The sequence below is a fragment of the Salvia miltiorrhiza genome, chromosome 8 (assembly GCF_028751815.1).
Source record: "Salvia miltiorrhiza cultivar Shanhuang (shh) chromosome 8, IMPLAD_Smil_shh, whole genome shotgun sequence".
Taxonomy (NCBI): domain Eukaryota; kingdom Viridiplantae; phylum Streptophyta; class Magnoliopsida; order Lamiales; family Lamiaceae; genus Salvia; species Salvia miltiorrhiza.
Window position 1 is genome coordinate 33,375,040 of NC_080394.1, and position 20,417 is coordinate 33,395,456.

Here is a 20,417-nt window from a genome sequence, read left to right on the forward strand (position 1 = left end):
TGATTTATCTCTTCTTCACAAGAATTCGATCAGTGTATTCTTTGATGAGTTTTTAGAACAATTTAATTAGATGTATAAAGAAAGGGGAAAAAATAACGTTGGCTCTATATATATGTACTTTAATGCAATAATAATGGCGGACGTGTATATAAATAAAATAAAAATACTAAAACATGAAAAATTAGTTGTTAAATACTTGGAAGAAATTTGTGTAAAAGTCGGCATCATTCAGAAAATAAATAATACAAAAACATGAAATAACATAATTGTTAAATACTTGGAAGAAACTTGTGTAAGCGTCGGCATCATTCAGAAAATAATTAAAAAAAATAAGAAAAAAAAAAAAACAAATTCTGAGGGCTCAATATTTCGGTCCCAAATTGACATAAAATAATATATTGGATCGCTAAATGATAAGTATATATGAACAAAATTCATTACCAAATACACATTACAACGCATATATACTCATCATGCAAAATAAATAAATAAATAAAAAGTCTATCCATTAGTCCATATCAAATTATCATTTTTTGTATTTCTCAGACAAGCTCTCAAATCAAATTAATTGTAATATGAAAAACCATTTAAAAAACATCTATATATATATATATATATATATATATATATATATAGGGAGAGGTTCAAGAAAGAACCATAAATAAAAGAAGACCGGAGAACCATTTTTAGCCATTCGATCATCAAGATCTACGGTGGATGCATCATCTTGTTGGATGAATGCAGATCCTGGGTTCGAATCCTGAAGGGAGCATTTTTTTTTTTATTTTTTTAGTGCATTAATTTTAACAGCGAATGCATTAATTTTTACAGTGGATGCATTAGATTTGATGGTTCTCCCATTCTCACAAATAATGTAGTTCTCTCTAGAACCACACCCTATATATATATATATATATATATATATATATATATATATATACCTATAAAGGGAGAGGTTCAAATAAGAACCACTAATAAAATAAGAACGGAGAACCATTTTAAGCCATTCGATCATCAAGGTCAACGGTGGATGCATCATCTTGGTGGATGGAAGCAGGTGCTGGGTTCGAATCCTGAAGGGAGCAAAAAAATTATTTTTTTCGGATGCATTAAATTTAATAGCGGATGCATTAATTTGTATAGCAGATGCAGTAATTTTATTGGTTCTTATGTTCTCACGATAATTGTGGTTCTCACTATAACCGCACCCATATATATATATATATATGTGTGTGTGTGTGTGTGTGGGGGGGGGGGTACTTGGACTAAGTTCAGTGAAAAATCACCGGCCAAAGTGTCTAAATCTCAGGAAAAATCATATTCATCAATTTATATGAATGTTGAAATGCACGGGCAGAAAATCAAAATCATATCTTCAAACTCAAAATCAAGATACCATTGTCCCTACTCCATGAAAGAAAATTTGCTCTAAGTTCCCATTTTTTTTTTTTTTACATTTTAGGTAAGACTAAGTTCTCAACCTTTGTTATTACCAGCTCTCAGAACCTTAAATTTTCTGACCCCACAAATGTGGATGTGGTCATGGCTAGTAACTAGTAATATTGAGAGAGAGAGATCGAGGTAAAAATGAGACATATAGTGGAGTGTGTAATATGAGAATCGTAGCTTTAAAGGATGAGACAGTGATAAATGTTGCTTTCAGCAAAGGATCGGATAGATGTAAAGGCAAGTTTGTAACAGTAGTGTTGAGACAAATAATTGGTGTATTGATGTGTAATGCAGATGGGGAATGATTTCACAAAATGAAGATGCCTTCATTTCCGGAAATTACCTTTCTTGTTACATACTCTCTGCATCTCCATACACCACTTTCACTTTCACTTTCACAAAAATCTTATTGTATATTATATTATAAAAGTCCGTATCTAGTTGAGAAGACTACTAATTGTCACCCAATGGAATGGAATTTGCGAAAACACAATACCCTCAGGCTCACATTCAGAATTCGAATGCAGATTTCACATTTCTTTCTCGGTGAAGCCATAAGCATAAGAAATTGATGACCACAAAAATTGAGGTATAGCATAGGCTGAGTTAGACTGGCACGAGAAGCCAAAATTACTGACTTGTCCATGTGGGCCCACCATTTTTGTATTATTTATATCCAATCCCATCTTCACATTTAAGTTAGCACTCTCTCCCCACAGTGAATAGTGATGGCTTCTTCTCCATCTCCAGTAGTTAATGTTGTTGTTGTGTTGATCATCATCTCCCTGAGGCTGATCAATGCAGCTGAATGGCCTCCCTCACCGGGCTACTACCCTAGCTCCCGTTATCGCACCATGAGCTTCTACCAAGGCTATAGGAATCTTTGGGGCCCTGCTCACCAGAGTGTCGACAACAATGGCGTCACTATTTGGCTCGACAGAAACTCTGGTACCTTTATTAATTTCGATCATCACTTCATTATAACTACTTAATATATACTCCTTGTTGGCAGGAAGCGGGTTCAAGTCGGTTAAACCGTTTCGTTCCGGTTACTTTGGAGCCTCCATTAAGCTCCAACCCGGTTATACAGCCGGAGTTATTACAGCTTTCTATGTGAGATCCACCTTCACTACTCATTTTAATTTACTTCCTTCCAAAATTAATTAAGTAGATGAATATGTGTGCATTTTGGCAGCTTTCAAACAATGAAGCTCATCCGGGGTTCCACGATGAGGTGGACATCGAGTTTCTTGGGACAACCTTTGGGAAGCCATACACCCTTCAAACAAATGTTTATGTGAGAGGGAGTGGGGATGGGAGAATTATTGGGAGAGAGATGAAATTTCATTTATGGTTTGATCCCACACAGGATTTTCATCACTATGCCATTCTATGGACTCCCAAGGAGATCACGTAACACACTTTAATTATTTAATGCAATTCAACCATGATATTTTGATTCCAATAATAAATAATATTGTTTGTAATTTGCAGATTCTTTGTGGATGATGTGCCGATAAGGAGGTATCCAAAGAAGAGTGTAGCAACATTTCCACTAAGGCCAATGTGGGTGTATGGGTCGATATGGGACGCATCATCATGGGCCACAGAGGATGGCAAATATAAGGCCGATTATCGCTACCAACCCTTTGTCGGAAAATTCACCAACTTCAAGGCCACCGGCTGCTCTGCCTACTCCCCGCCGCGCTGCCGCCCCGTCTCCGGATCGCCCTACCGCTCCGGCCGCCTCACGGCCCAGCAGAGCAGCGCTATGCACTGGGTGCAAACTCACTATTTGGCATATGACTACTGCAGGGACTATAAAAGGGACCATTCCCTAACACCCGAATGCTTCCGTTAATTCATTCCTATTTTATTATAAATGCACTACCAAATCTTCTCATCTCTAATTAATTTCAACATTCTTCCATTTCAAAAAAAAAAAAAAAAAGTTTCTTGAGATGTGTTCATCTACTCTTGCCAACGACAGTGCAAGAGTAGAACTGCATCCAAGCAACCAAAAAAAATGTATACAAGGAAAGAGAAAAAAAAAAGGTGTACTTATTTTAATTCTTGTGGGTTTTTGTTGATGTATTTAGTTTTTTTTTTTCTCTCTTTCTTAAGAAAAACATTGAAATTCAATACGAGAGTGGTGAGAAAATAAGAAAATGAGTGAGGCCAGTCGCACTACAATACTGTATTATTACATTCACTTGTCAATTCTCAAATAAAGCAAGATCTTTTTTTTCAGTTTTTGTCTTCCTTATGTGTCATTTTTTTTTCTTTCTTTCTTGCTGATCGATGAAAGTAGTCGACATTATTTTTCATATTTTCTCTCTATATATATGTCAAATAATTATTCAATATATGCATATATCAATATTAGTACATTATAAGAACATAATTCATTGATGTGGTTGGGGTGTCATTAATTCCAATTGGATCGACACCTGTACGAGTGCTGCCACAACAACCAACACCATATATCACTAAATTTCTAATCTGTGAATAGATATAAGAGGTGAAGACTATATACATATATACGTCCGTGCATGATTAATAAAATTAGGGGCTAAATGTCATATAAATCCAAGCATTATAATTTGGTATTCTTCACCCATGCATGTAAATATGTAATTGGGGTGGGAAACTGATTTTCGATTTCATTCAACAAAATAAAATAAGAAAATCGCAATCTTTTAACATTTTTTTTTTAAATCAACGTGATTTCAAATACATTAACATCGTTAGACATCACTTGGCTAGTTTAGTTTGTCTCTTCTACATAGTTTACACTTGCTACTGGCTCCGTCCCACGAATCTTGACACGTTTTTTTTTTTGGGTCGTCCCACGAATCTTGACACATTTTCAAATAAGGTAATAATTATTTTATCACTTTTATTACTTTTTCTCTCCTACTTTATCACTTTTATACTTTATTAACTACACACTTAAAACACTCCTTAATTTCTGTGTCAAAATCAAACGTGTAAAGATTCGTGGGACGGAGGGATTATTTATTTATTCTACTTAAAGAAATTTGAATCTTAGGATCATATGTCTGTTAGTAGTTACAATTCAGAATTGGAGTACTCAGATAATGATATGCAATCATTAATTTTACTTTATAAATGCAAGAAAAAAAAGTACACATTAATATATTTAATTGTTTTCATCATTAAATACACATTAATATACGTGGTAATACATAGGAATAGCCAATTTGATAAAGTGTATAACTTTAATATCCTCACTTATAATCGTACGAGTTTTATAGTTATTTTGGGTAGAACAAATACTTTTATGACAAGTAAAAAAGTAATAATGATAACATTACATTTATTTATACTTAAAATAAAATTAAAACTGATTCTTCTTCAAAATTGACGCTGACTTTGAAGGATTACAAAGTATGATTTTATGTGAACTTTAAAATCCACGTTCACTCTCATTTAAAATTGAAAAGTTATCATTTTATGTGCAATAGGCACATGTATGAAACTCATGGTAGCTTGATAACACTCATTTTTATATGATTAGCAGAGATGACGTGCGAAAGAATTATTTTAATGAATAAATTGTTATGCGTGTAAATTTATATTTTATTTTATTTTATAGCAATATTTATCATTTTTAGTGTATTTTTTTAACCAATTATTGATTAGTATTTTAAACGTATAATGTTATAGAACTCATAAAATTAAAATAAAATTTTAGTTTTATTTAATTAACATCACATAATTTTGTCTTCATATTTATTTTATTGGTTTCATCTTAATTAATTTTAATTTCAAAGATTCTAGCAAAATTAAAATTGTAATTCTTTGTATTTTTTAATTCTAAATTATTAAAGTTATATAATAAAAAAATAGTAACTTATATGATGAAGAGTCCTAATGGATACTACTACTTAAATAACTATTAAAATATAAAAGATAAACCATAATATATTTATAGATATATTATATGTATAATATATTAAATTACACAATTGACCTTAAATTAAGTATATATATATGAGGGATATAATAGGCAAATCAAATTTTGTAAAATAAGGCTCCTTTATAATAGGTATAGATTTTTAATGTTCCTATGATATCAATTTTGTAGGAAATTGAGTGTTTGATGATTGTTTTGTTCTTAAATTGCTTTATCGTGTAAAATATGATACTTGCTTGTACTTTAATGAAATCTACAGAAATATGATTATTTTTTCTTGATACTTACGGACAATAGAAAGTATATTAATCTATTATCATATATTGTTTTGGCAAGAATATATGGTGAGTTTTGTTATCTCTCATCAGGACTAGATTAAACTGGTAGTTAGGATTAATACACTACAAAAAATGCGTTTTTACCGGCGAAAACTACCGGCGGCTATTTTGCCGTCGGTAGCTAACGGCGGCGGCAGTCCAGGCGACCCGAACTTTCGAATTTACCGGCCAGCTACCGACGGCAAATTCGCCGCCGTTAGCTAGCGGCGGCGACGCCGCCCTTAATGTTAAAATACACATTAATTAATTTATTTTATAGAATTAACGGCGGCAAAATTGCCGCCGCTAGCTAGCGGCGGCATTTGCCGTCGGTAACCGTTAAAATATAGGGCAGCGGGGATCCTTCTTTTTTCAGTTTCTGCGCCGCACACACACACGAAAATCCACCCCCCTCTCCCCTGCGGCTGCTTCGCCGCCGCCGCCGACCGCTGCCGCCGACCGCCGCCGCCGACCGCCGCCGCCCTAGCAGGTAACTCTCTCTCTCTCTCTCTCTCTAGATCTATATATATATATATATATATATATATATATGTCATTAATTTTAATTATATATATATAATTATATAATCTTCACTTATATTATTTATTGTAGTTCGACGACCTCGTTTCACCGTCTTCTTCACGACACCCACCGGAAACCACCACCGTACGCTCTCTTATTTATTTATTTAATTATGAATTTATTTATGTATTTAATTATATATTAATTAAATAGATTTATTTGTTATATATAGTTAATTAATTTATAATTGATTTTGTTTATAACTAAATTATATGAAGCATGATTAATTTTAAATTATATTAATCCATTTAATATATGTTGTTAGTTTAATTTTAAATTATGAAGCATGATTAATTTTAAATTATATTAATTTTAATCAATTAGTTTAAGTTGTTTGTTAGAATAATTTATATATGTTGGATAATTTTGTTAAATTAAATGTTATGTGCTATGTGTTTATGAAATGTTATATTATTATATATATATATATATATTGTGGGATAGATTTAATCAATTTCTTAAGGATCTTCTCCCAACAAATGATTGTTTTTAATTTAATTACCATGATTTTTATTGCTTTTATTTGTATTGTATTATTGCTTCGACATTGGGGTGCCGGGTAGACCTAGTATAGGCTTAGTAAATTAGGACCACTATGGTCACTATAGTTGCTGGTAGAGTCGAGCACTTGGTAGTTAGGATAGTGGGGTTATGCTGTCGAAATTTTGTTAGATTTCAAGTAATTTATTATATTTTATTTGTTTTTTTCAATTAGAATTTGCAAGAATGAGTGATAATCGTATGTGGATGTACGCGAGATACAATGATCGTACTGCATTTGAAACGGGGCTTGAGTTTTTCCTTGAGTGGGCGTTCAATCAAACGGCGTACACAGATGGACAAGGTAACATTAGGTGCCCGTGTAAGAAGTGCAAGAATCAAGCGTATTTAGATGTACCTACGGTCAGAAAACATGTTAGTAGGCGTGGATTTGTCCTGAATTACAAAGTTTGGGTTTGTCACGGGGAAGCACCGCTGTATATGCCGAGAGAACATGCTATAATGAATGAGGATGATGGATTATACAATAACTACGAAAGGATGGTGCATGACCATGCTGGACCTAGTAATTATCAAGATCCTCCAAATCTGGAGCAACCGCCCAATAATGACGCTCAACAGATTTATAACATGTTGGATGCAGCGGATACTCCATTGTACGCAGGATGTGACACGTACACACAATTAAGCTGGATGACTCAATTCATGAGCATAAAGACTGAAAGCCACATGTCAGAGAGGACTTACAATCAGATGTCTTCGATGATGAAAGCTGCTTTACCAGAGGGTAACAATTGTCCAGAAGACTTCTATAGTACGAAAAGAAATCTACGTGGTTTGGGTTTGCCAGTAGAGAAGATCGATTGCTGTGTTAATAACTGCATGTTGTATTGGGGGGAAACTAGTGAGCTACATAGTTGTATGTTCTGTGACCAATCACGATATAAGGACAGCTTGCGTGCATCTGGGAGTCGCAGAAAGAAACAAGTGCCCGCCAAACAGATGCACTATTTTCCCTTGATGCCCCGATTGCAGAGATTGTTTGCATCTCCTGCAACTGCTGAACATATGCGGTGGCATGCGACCTCCACAGACGATGGGATAATGCGCCACCCGGCTGACTCTCCGGCATGGAAACATTTGAATTCAGTCTTTCCTGGATTCGCCGAGGAGATCAGAAATGTGAGATTGGGCCTCTCTACAGATGGTTTTGCCCCATTTGCACAATCAGGGCGTCAATATTCTTCTTGGCCAGTTATTGTCACGCCGTATAACCTACCTCCGTGGTTGTGCATGAAAGAACAATTCATGTTCCTCACAGTCCTCGTGCCTGGCCCATCAAACCCAAAGATGAAGTTGGACGTATTCTTACAGCCATTGATACACGAGTTAAAATCTCTGTGGGAGGTTGGTGTGAACACTTACGACATATCGTTGAAGCAAAATTTCCAGATGCGAGCAGCTCTGATATGGACTATCAGTGATTTTCCAGCGTACGCTATGTTGTCTGGGTGGGGTACAGCTGGGAAATTGGCATGTCCACATTGCATGGAGAATACAGAAGCATTCACTTTGCCGATGAGTGGAAAACAATCGTGGTTTGATAATCATCGGAAGTTCTTACCTCCTAACCATGTGTTTAGGAGAAACAAAACTTCATTCTTGAGAAATAAGACATGCAATGTTGGTCCACCAGAACAAAGATCAGGAATACAAATCTTGAATCAAATCGAGGGGTTAGGCTTCGTGAAGGTTACCGAAGACGATGATCCCCCGTTGACATCTAACGATAGTGATGATGATAGTAGTGATGCTTATGAATAAATGTAAATGCACATTTTTGTTGAATTTGATTGCAAATTTGTTATGTTTGTTAGTTACTGTTAATGTTATGTTTCGCTATATATTTGTTAATTTCATTGTATGCAACAGGCATCATGTCTACCTCTCGAGGCTTCTTGGGATTTGGGAGGCGATCTGGCGTTAATGCGCCAGAAGCTACAGTAGATACATCTGATGGGTCTGGGACGCATATTTCTGGGACTCCCGAGACTCCCCAGGCTTCTAGTAGTTCACGGGCTAGAAGGCCTAGGGGCCCTACAGCTGCCGCTATCAGAGAGAGAGAGGTTAAGGCACCTGATGGGAGGACGGTATTTAAGAGGCATCCTACGACTGGGTAAGTATTTTAGTTTAAATTACTGTTTCTCGTACACCATGATTAAGTGATAAAATTACTTGTACACAGTGTTTTGTTGGAGCCCACTGGCCTGTCCAAAGCTTGCACGCGCACATTTAAGATGTTTGATAACCCAGGCGGGTACACATGGAAGTTGACGCCCCCGGCGATGAATGATAAATTTTTTGATGAATTACAGGTACAATTAAATTTATAATACATATAAATATATCATATTAAATTGTTAAAATGTTTGATATTAAATTAATTCTCTTTCTTTCAACAGAAAGAGTTTCTGTGGCAGCCCGCTGATGAGCGTGACGTGAGGAAAATGTGGGTGAAAAACGCCCGCAAAAGGTACTCCGACATGATGAGCGACTACAAGGCAGACCTCAAGCAGTGTACCCGCCAAGGGAGAGAGATGTCTAGACCTATCTGGATGACGCCCGATTTTTGGACTGGACTGCGGGATTACTGGCATACTCCCGAGGTTGAGGCTGTTTCAGATCGAGCACGTGCCAACCGGATGTCCGAGCCCGATGGGGAGGGTACAGGGATCAGTAGGCACGTGGGCGGGTCCCAGTCGACTCGTATCCTGCAGCAGTATATGGTATGTAATTAACAAATAATTAAGTATATAAATTAAATTAATATATTGACTAATATAACTTATTTATATTATATAAATGCATCTACAGAGCTTGGATCCTGATACTCCCCAGGATGCACCGAACTATGCCACCTTCCTCCGCCTCCACATGTACGCCGACGGAAGTTATACGTCGGAGAGAGATGCAAGAATTGACGTAAGTGTTTAAGTTTATTCAAATATTTAGTGAATGTATTTATTTTCTAACAATTATGCATTGTTATGTATGAATTAGGCCGAGGTTCATCGACTGGCCGCTGCCACAGGACGAGAGTCACGGCTAGATGAGGTGTATTTGGAGGTGGTGCATCCGGATAGGTCACGGATCTACGGCGTCGGGAGTGCCGGGCAGAGTCAGGCTAGTAGGGGGTCTATCCGCAGCACGGGCAGTTCTGCGGTGTCTCAGCAGCTTTATGAGACACGGATCACCACGCTGGAGGAGCGATTGGCGGCAGAGCAAGCACAACGCCAACAGATTGAGGAGCGCATGGCGGCAGAGCAAGCACAACGCCAACAGATGCAGGACCGCATGGCTCAATTGGAGGCGTTTATGAGGATGTATAATGCTCAGCCACCTCCACACCCTGATGCCGATGATGATGATGATGATGATGATGCTTAGAACTTTCCGTCTTTTATTACCATGCTAGACTTATATTTATGTTTTCAAACAAAATTACATTTGCACTTTCTTTTCAAATTTATGTTTTATTGAACTATATATTTCAAGTGCTTTAATTATTAAAACTATATATGTTTTATATATTTATGGCAATGATGATGATAATTGCATTTAACATAAACAAATAAATTCAAATCACATTATAATAACCAAATTAAAACACTTTTGGTGTATTAATGTTAAATATATATATATATATATATATATATATTAATTAATTAATTAATTAATAATTAAATATTTTACCGACGATAAAAATAAGGACCGAAACGAACTCGATCACTAATTAACAACATATTTCAGGTATTATCTCCACATATTCAAAGATTATAATTATATGAGTGAGTATATAGCATTTATATGAATTAATAGATGTAGATATATCAATAATACGAGTGTTCTGTACTGGTGACCACTCGAAAAGAATTTCAAAGTTAAGCGTGCTTGACACAGAGCACAAGCAAGATGGGTGACCCACTGGGAAGTCGGGTCGCCGACTGGGAAGTTCGTCTAGAGTATGCAATACCGTATAAATACGGAAATAAATTGTGGATATACAATATACAATTAATTAATTAATTAAATAAATAAATAAATAAATAAATAAATAAAATAAAATAAATAAAATAAATAAAATTAAAAACATTACCGTGGGCATTTCGCCGTCGGTAGTTACCGACGGCGTTTTGCCCTCGGTAAATACCCGGCCATCCTCCGGCAAAGACCCACCGGACTGCGGTAGCCTGTTACCGACGGCGTTTTGCCGCCGCTAGTTAGCGGCGGTAATCGCGGTCGCTAGGTTTCCGGCAGGGTCTGCCGGACTCCGGTGGCTCTCTACCGACGGCAAAATCGCCTTCGGTAACTAGCGGCGGCGGCTGCCGCCGCTAATTCTCCGGCTAGGCTCCGCCGTTTAACGGCGACATTAACGGCGGCATCGCCGCCGTTAACTGCCGACGGCGTATGATCGCCGCCGTTATTGTTGTTGCCGACGAACCGTTTAGCGGCGGTACTTTGCCGCCGTTATCGCCGCCGGTAACACTATTTACCGGCGGCCGTCTTTTTGTACCGACGGCATTTCGCCGTCGGTAATCAGCGAATTTTTTGTAGTGATATGTTAATTGTGTAGATTTGATTAATGAATTTACATTCCCTAGAATCAATCTTTTATTTATTTGATTTATTTATTCTGTTTTGAGTTTAGTTTTTGTTCTCCATCATATTTATGTTTACCTGGATATTACATTATATAGTACAATTAGGATTATTCATCGTGTTTTTGATTTTTCAATCCTTGTGGATATAATACTCAGTTTCTGTTTATACTTCAATTACATCGTGTTATTTGCGATATTTTTATTGCTAGTAAAATAATGATCATGGCTACAAAAATATATTAATCATGCTATATATATTAAAGTCACGATCGCCAAAAAAATTATATGATTTATGTGAGGTAAAAATCCACGTACAAGCAAAACTACAATCAATTAAATTCACATTCATTATATGTAAGAGAGGTTGTGTAATTAAATAAGAGAGAATATGTGTGAACATATGATTTCAGTTAATTCATGAATGCATATATTGTAGATTGTACAAAGAAAATTAGAAAATTCTCTAAAATAGTACATGAATCGTGCACGGTTTACTACTAGATAATCTAATATACATAACGACTTTTTTCAAAAAAAATTATGTATGAGCGCTTTTTTCATAATAGATAACTGTTTAATAAATTTATGCTATGTATGTAGTGTTATCCATATACATATATAACGGTATGAAGCTATTTATGCTTTATATATGAGCGTTATCTATTAGTTATATACGTTCTCTATGAGCGTCTCTTTTATAACGATAGTTAGAGCATTAAGAGAAACATTGTATATAAGCGTCTTTTATAACGTTTGTTTTAACCGTTACGGTAACTGTTATGTATGAGCATCATTTTTTTTTTTTTTTTTTCAATTTTTTATCAATTTATTTTTTCAAAACTATAATATATCTATTTTTAAAATAATAAAAAAAACTGTTAATCTAAAAATTAAAAATTAAAAAAAAAACTAAAAAACTTGTTGATTACTAGAGTTAAGTGAAATATTCAATTTTTTCTTATGTTCTACACTATACGATTATTATTCTATAGTGTACGGTTGTACACGGATTAACCTAAATGTGTTTAATTGATGTTTAAAATTTTTTGGATTAGTATTTTAGCGTTTAGGACCAAACAAAATAAGTTAGAACCTTTAAAATGAACAGTGCACGAATCGTGCACGGTTATGTTTATATGTACACTGTTTCAATTTACTTTTTGTGAATAGTTTCTTGTAATATTTATGTTATATGTAGGCTTTATTACATGTTTTGGAATTAGTTATTGCATCCAAAACACTATATGTGACGTCTGGGCTTGAAGTAAGGACTGATCGTCGATGCACAAGGCATGAACAAATAGTGGCTCCTATTAGTGTTTCGAAGCGGAGGGGTACATATGAACGAACCGAAACACACCAAAAAGAGAGGGATTCCAAGAATATGCAGGTATGAGACTACATATTTGAAGAGAGCTTAAGTGATTTGATTGATGCTACTCATACTAATAAGGTGCATCTTCTTTTCTGGTGACCACGTAGAAAGGCAAGAAATCTGCAGATACAGTTTTACCTCCTAAGATGGATGCAAGTAGAAGTAGCCCAATACTTGATGACTACAATGACGATCATGCCTCGCAGAAAAAGAAGAACCCGAGTCTTCGGATAAAGAAGAAGACGAAAGACGACACAGAGATATTGGATTCAGTAACACCTGAATTTTGCGCTTGGAGACAGCCAGAGCATCACAACTTCACATCGGAGCATCAGTTTGGGAAGCGAGTCCAAGCTACAAAACTGGACGATTCCATACCTTGATTTTGATAGTACGCTACCATTAGTTTGGGAAGAACCTAGTGTACTGGAAAGCAAGATAGTATCGGTGGGTGCTATATTACGGACGGAAGATGACTTAGCGATTGTTATGTGGGATTGTACTATATGGAAAATTATGTAGAGTACGTCGTGGATCGATCAAGCAATACACATTTAGTGTTTGCAAGCATGGTAATGGTTGTCCATTTAAGTTGCGAGCCCTTCAGACTACATAACTTTGGAGAGTGATTAAGTTGGTGAAGTCTCATACCTGCCACATGGATTTCAATCGAACTACCTCGAGACAGATGCCGCCAAGATTGTTGGAAAATATTTTGCACGAAAACTGGTCGGTGAAGGGGTTGTGTTGAAGCCTAAAGATTTTATTATAGATATGCAAAGCTTATTTGGCATGGAGATCAATTACAACTTCGCTCTCCGAGAAAAAAATATCGCGATTGAAATTACATATGGTAATTTCGACAACTCATATCATGTGTTTCCATCATATTTATATTTGTTGAGATTGACTAATCTTGATATGTCATATTATATGACATTGAGCGTCTGTTGATGGGGAGTTCTAGCATATGTTTGTTGCTCTTGGACATAGTGTGGCTGCCTTCAAGAGTTATTTGCGGTCGGTTATCGTAGTAGACGTGATCCATCTGAAGGGGAGGAACAAAGGCATATTTTTTGTCATTGTTACAAATGATGGGAACGCGCAGTTGGGATTGGTTCAATTGAGAATGATGAGTTTTAGACTTGATTTTTCTATCGACTTAGGAGTTGCTTTGGTTAGCCTGATGATCTCTTAATTGTTTCTGATCAGAATAAGAGTATCAAAAATATTGTGAAGTGTGTGTATCCGAATGTCCCATATGTGTTGTGTTATTACCATTTGCAGAAGAATATTATGCACTATTGTGCATAAGAATGCCTTTGGGTTGAAATGACCAAAATATGATAAATAATTACACTTACATTACTAACATTCATCTAAGGCCAGGTATGTTCGGCATCAGTGACGTGGGACATTGTGAACAACCTCTCCGGTATATATCACCTCGTGTATAAATTGCGTTCCTCCACGTTAATCCCATGTGGATCTTTCGGATGCATCATAGCGAACTCTCCTCTTAGTGTTTCCTAAATTAAAAACAAAATGGCATTATTAGGGTTAAAACATAGAGTGGACTTTGAAAATGGCCATTTTGGAATATACAGTAAAAATAAAAATTGTCCACTGAGATAGAAAGCTTAAAAATTAGTCACACTTATCGTTTTACCCTTCACATAATAAACTTAAAAATTATCCACTAATTTTTTAGTTATGAATTCGAGTTTTTGAACTATAATTCACAACCAATAATATTTCTAGTCATGAATTTGAGTTTTAAAGTTTGAATTCACAATTAGAAAAATAATGTTGGTTCTGAATTCGAATTTTAAAATTCGAATTCACGCTAACACTATGTCACAGCCCAAAACCATTTATTTTCTTTATTACTTTATTTATAAATTATTAAAATTTCAAATCATAAAATTCTTGAAAAAAAATATATTTAGCAATCGATCTTATGCTTAGTCAAATTGTGCCTCTAATTAAAATTCAACTTTGATATTAAAAGTTGCGCATTAAACATAAGATTTTCATTTACAAGTAAAATTACATAATATTTATATATATGTATAATTATTTATGATTAGAAAATAAATAAATAGACCTCTAATTCTTGAAAGTTAAGGAATCTACCTAGATACCTATATAAACGTATAAATATAGGGAAAATTGCACCTAAATACACAAATTTTGCCAAAAATTCATATTTGACGCGAAGTTAGGATTTTACATTTTAATACACCAATGTTTGTTGTTGTCCAAATTTGACACGACTTAATTCTTAAAAATTCAAAAAACAACCCCTTTTTGTAAATAATTATACAAAGACCCACTTATATTATAATTTGAGACATTTAAACCAAAACAAGATATTTCCTTATGATGTTTTCTTTTAAATCATTTTAGGCGCGGATCAAAGATTAAAAGAAAACATCATAAGGAAATATCTTGTTTTGGTTTAAATGTCCCAAATAATAATATAAGTGGGTCTTTGTATAATTATTTACAAAAAGGGGTTATTTTTTGAATTTTTAAGAATTAAGTCGTGTCAAATTTAGACAACGAAAGTTGGTGTATTAAAATGTAAAATCCTAACTTCGCGTCAAATATGAATTTTTGGCAAAGTTTGTGTATTTTCACGCAATTATCCCTATAAATATATGTATATACATTACAAAAAAAGTTTCTATTAGTGACATGAGACTTGGTAGCTAATATTGGTGTCATAAAAATTAGTGGAGTTTAAAAGTGTAATTATTAGTGATTAACTACATTAAATGTCACTAATTTTTATGACACACATAATAGTTACCAAATTTCATGTCACTAGTGGAATTTTTTTGTGATAGTTTAGATTAAACTTCAAGATAATGATAAGATATATATATATATATATATATATATATATATATATATATGTGTGTGTGTGTGTGTAAGTGATTTTACAAGTTTAGTAATGAAAGCTAGGTATTACTCATGAAACCTAAGAATAGCCTATTATGCTGACTCGCCAAATTCTGAAGGAAATAATTTAGTATAAATAAGGTTATTAGCTATGAAATACTCAACGCACAGATATATATGTTACAACATTCACTAGATTAAAGAGTTCAACTTTTCGGTCATCACTGAGCCACTGAGGACACAGTGGAGATGTTGATTATTTTGAATTGCTCGAGTTAATTTACAAAGCTCGAGTTTCAGGCGTGGAATTTATTTTAAATATATATTGTGATTAATTGTTATCTATTTTAATGTTATGTATTTATCATATGTGAATTAAATTATATCACTAGAGGCCCGCTCAATGGGTGTTGGGTTGGCTTCTTGATCTCAACATGAACACAATATCTTTTTGTCCAAGCTCTGATTACTTGCACATGTTTTTCAGGTTTGTTGTCTTCCTTAATCTATAACTGCTTAGTTTTTTTTTTTCAGTTTGCAAGATAATAGGTTATATTGTTAAGGGGGAATAGTATTCACCTAATTTAGTATCTCTCTTTTCAGTTTTCAGTCGTCGCTTGTCTAAGGACTGATTGTATAGTTTTGGCATCATCAAAAATGGGGAAAATTGTTGAGAAATTAATGAAATATCCATGTCCTAGTTTTGATGATACAAAAATCCTTAGATTTTCTTTTTCTAGACTAAAACCTTTTGAATTCAAGTGTTAGAGTTCAGTTTACTAGCTAGACTGAAGGATGAAGACTGAAGGCCGCTGGACTGAAGACGCTTAACTGAAGATTGGAATTGATAAGGCTGAAGACAAAATACTAAAGTATTTTGAAGGACGAACTTTCACTGAAGATTCAATTATGACTGAATAACTAATGCTGACCACGCGAAAATAGCGGACTGATACTTAAATCAAGTATCAGTAGACATTCTTCATAGGATTGAAGACTTAAGTTTAAAAGAAGCCACGTATTCACGCCAAGTGCAGCTGCATTAAATGCGAAGATATGAAGATCGTCCTCGCCTGCGCAGAGCTTTCTTATTTCGTGCTAATTTTTCAAAAGTACCATGCTCCTACTGCTAGAGACACTCATTCCTCAACCAATCAAGCCTCAGCCAAAGATTCAAATTTGTCTCACAACGGCTGAAAACTTGAAGACCATCTCACCAACGGATCTATTCAAGATATCGCTTATAAATAGAGCTCGAGGATCATCTTCAATCTTCACCGATTCAAACACTTAAGCTGAAACTCTGCCAAATTTGCAACTCAGCCTTCTCACTACTTTCCAAAGTTTGAATCGAAGAAGAGAATATCCAAAGCCAAATCAGTTCACTGATTACTTAAATTCTCTTATAATCTTAGGCAATTTCATTGTAAACCCTTAGCCTAAGTTTCGATTACTGAGAGCCTGTTCTCAATAATCTAGTTGGTATTCGAACCCTTTTCAAAAGAGCGAAAAGTGAGTTTGAGAGAGAGAGTTCTAGACTGTTGTCTGAACTCAAGAGTTCTTAGCCCCCGCAAGCAAGACGTATGTTGTCGTTGCAACTGTGAGCTGAGAAGGAAACGAGAAGTCCAATCCAGTGTATTGGCACTGAAACTCTATTGTTTCAGTTTAAGGTTTGTTGTGCACACGTAAGCACAAGCCCAAAGTGATTGTCAGTTTGATCAGCTGGTCGTGGACGTAGGAACTTGTTTTCTGAACCACGTAAAAATTGTTGTGTTATTTATTACTTTCAGTTAATTCTTTTCTTCTGTTGTGTTCAAACTCGTTATTTAACTGAAACTGTTTAACTGAAAAGTAAAACTTAAAAACTGACAAAGTGTTAATCACAAAGGATATTTCTAAAGTTTAATTTCCACTGCTGGTGTTATCAGTCTAACTGACAAATCATTGGATAGTCAGTAAGATTTATAACACTCATCTGATTTCAAAATCTAGACTGAAACCTTACGTGGAATATCAGTTATCTCTTTGTGCGTAACTGAAATCAAATACTGAAACAATTTCAGTATCAGTCTGAACCTCTTTCTAAACTGAAATATCTTTGATTGTTGACTTCAGTCTATATTCTTTCAGTATCAGTTGATACTCTATTTCTGTTTTACAAAAGAGTTTTTCGAAAAATAGCCTACTAGTGTATTCCCCCCTCCTATACACCAGTTCAGTGACCCTCCGGGACCCAACAATGGGTCCAGGACTTCACAGTCCTTGGTATGCCACAATGCGATTACATGTTACAGTTAAGGTTGCAACCTATTCGCCAAGAGCCTGCTCAATGGGTCTAGGATATTAAAGTCCTTGGTATGCCACCGTGCGAATTTCAATTATAAGTATTACAGTGCAGTACGTATGTTTTGACCATTTTATTAACGTAGACAATGATTGTATGTTCTCACACTAAGTATATTTTATATGTTCATCTCATATTTAACATTTTCAGATAATTAAGGTTGGAGACGCGTGGAGGATCGAATGGGCGCGTCAAGTAAATTTTTGAAAACAAATATGATGTTGTAGTTGCACCTAACCTTTTGCTTAGTATAGTTTTTGAATCTCAAACTACTCTTGAGATTTTGTTTAACTTATCAAGTTTAATGTTATCTGATGAGGAGTAATATGTGCAGAGCAGAGAAATGATATAAGCCAGAGGAGCGGGCTTCATCAGAGAAACGGGCTCCCGCAGAGAAGTCAGAGGGATGGGCCTTATCAGAGGAACGGCCTGCACCAGAGAAGCCATTCTCGCCAGAGCAACGGTCTTCGCCAGAGGAACCACCAGAAGAGCGGGAAAATCTCCCGCCTGAGGGCAATTTTACTATTATGCCCCTGACCACGCAAGGCGCATGCTCCGACAATGAAGTTACCATTTTACCCTTTACGTGTAATCTATAGATAGCTACCAACGTGCTCTTTGTAATCTTACGTTATCTTCACTCGCAATACAACAGCAATCGGTTTTCGTGCTCTCAACTTTACTTTTCTCTCTCAACTCTCAAGCAACACTAGGTATAATTCATAGTTCTACAACAATTCACCAAACAAACGATCACCGTTCATTTATGCAACACTTTAGTTTTTAAACTTTCGAAACTTGCCATTATGTGGATGATTTTTTTAATAAATAGTAATGTGTTAAATAAGTTAAAAAGAAGTAGAGATCATAAGGGATATGTAACAAATTACTCCCTCCGTCCCGCGAGTCTTGACACGTTTTCCTTTTTGGGCCGTCCCACGAATCTTGACACGTTTCCTTTTTGGTCAATAATTATTACATTATCTCTCATACTTTATCACCTTTATTATATTCTTTCTCCTACTTTATCACTTTTATTACCTTCTCTCTCCTACTTTATCAATTTTATACTTTATTAATTAATACTTAAAACACTAATCTACAACTCCTTAATTCCTGTGCCGAAGCCAAACGTGTCAAGACTCGCGGGACGGAGGGAGTACAAGAAAATGGTTATAAAATTTATTATTTAACCATTTATAATTTTATAAAGTAAGATAAAAACTTATACTGCTCTTATCATTTAGGCTATACATGACCTTCAATCTTAATATATTTAATTGTTTTCATCATTTTCAATTTGGCCTAGGTAGTCTTTTAGGCTACATGGAGCATCTTATTATTGGAGTATTGTTTGTCTTTTAGCATAAGAATTATCAAAAATGACAATTTAATCTAACATGAACCGGTAAAGCTTTGCCTTCATGAAATAGAGACAAAGATAATTAGGGAATCCAATTCTCTCGAAATATTTTATTTATTTATTTTACTCTTCTTCTTCATTTTTTTGTTTTTTTGTGATTTAAGTTGGTTGACGAAGGAATGCTCTTTCTTTCACCATTTCTTTCTCTACGTCACAATTCCCAATTTAATTGTATTTTAATATATATGTTAATATATTATAATTGAAAATATGAAAAATATATATAGAGAATGGTTCCAATGAAATCCGTCATATATGATGAGATCTTAGATTGATTTGTAGCTGTATATAAATTTGGATCAAAATATTCTATTACTATAAAAGTGTATACTCTTAATAAACATTATATTTATAAGGGTTAATGGTGGCAAATATGAAAAGATGATAGTGAAAATTAATAGTTATTCATCAACTTAATTTTAATAAATTTTAGCTAACTTTATATTAAAAAGACAAAAAAAAATCTTACTTGCTCTTAAACTTTATATCACAATTTTCTCTTCCTTAGATCTGAAACTCTCGCTCTCTATTCCTATTATAACTTTTTTCTAATATTTTTTTCTCTCTTATTTTTGGATCTCTGAATCTAGATTATTTTATTTGTCTCTCAGTTATTTTCTCCGACACCAGTATAGGTGTTTTTTTCTGGCGAAGGCGGTGTTCATTTTACCACGTGTTTATGTTGTCCATGTTATATTCTATGTATTTATTTTTCTAATTATCTTCTCCAATCAAATACTTATTAAGCAGTCGTTTCTTGTTTCTCTCCATTAAAATACTTATTTTTCAGATCTAGTCGAAATATTACATTTTAGCTATATTTTAAATCTTATTTTTCAGTTGTATTTCAAATCTGGTATGAACGGGGTTATTCGTACCAGTCCCGACACGCCATTCGATCTTGTACTTGATACGAA

The 20,417-nt window shown here is 34.8% G+C and overlaps 1 protein-coding gene across 1 annotated transcript; it reads left to right on the plus strand.

Moving 5' to 3' along the window:
• The first annotated feature begins 1,445 nt into the window (after window positions 1–1,445).
• On the plus strand, window positions 1,446–3,699 carry LOC130997817 (probable xyloglucan endotransglucosylase/hydrolase protein 32). The gene is made up of 4 exons (XM_057923255.1): window positions 1,446–2,397; window positions 2,462–2,562; window positions 2,645–2,862; window positions 2,944–3,699. Exons 1-4 carry the CDS (start codon window positions 2,178–2,180, stop codon window positions 3,308–3,310), a joined length of 906 nt encoding a protein of 301 aa, XP_057779238.1. The 5' UTR covers window positions 1,446–2,177; the 3' UTR covers window positions 3,311–3,699.
• Window positions 3,700–20,417: the final 16,718 nt, after the last annotated feature.

What these genes read in the sequence shown, in the direction of transcription:
- LOC130997817 (XM_057923255.1), top strand. Translation starts at nt 2,178, where the DNA reads ATGGCTTCTTCTCCATCTCCAGTAGTTAATGTTGTTGTTGTGTTGATC. An exon ending in TTGGCTCGACAGAAACTCTG is followed by an intron (nt 2,398 to 2,461) that starts GTACCTTTATTA and finishes CCTTGTTGGCAG; the next exon opens with GAAGCGGGTTCAAGTCGGTT. An exon ending in TGGACTCCCAAGGAGATCAC is followed by an intron (nt 2,863 to 2,943) that starts GTAACACACTTT and finishes TGTAATTTGCAG; the next exon opens with ATTCTTTGTGGATGATGTGC.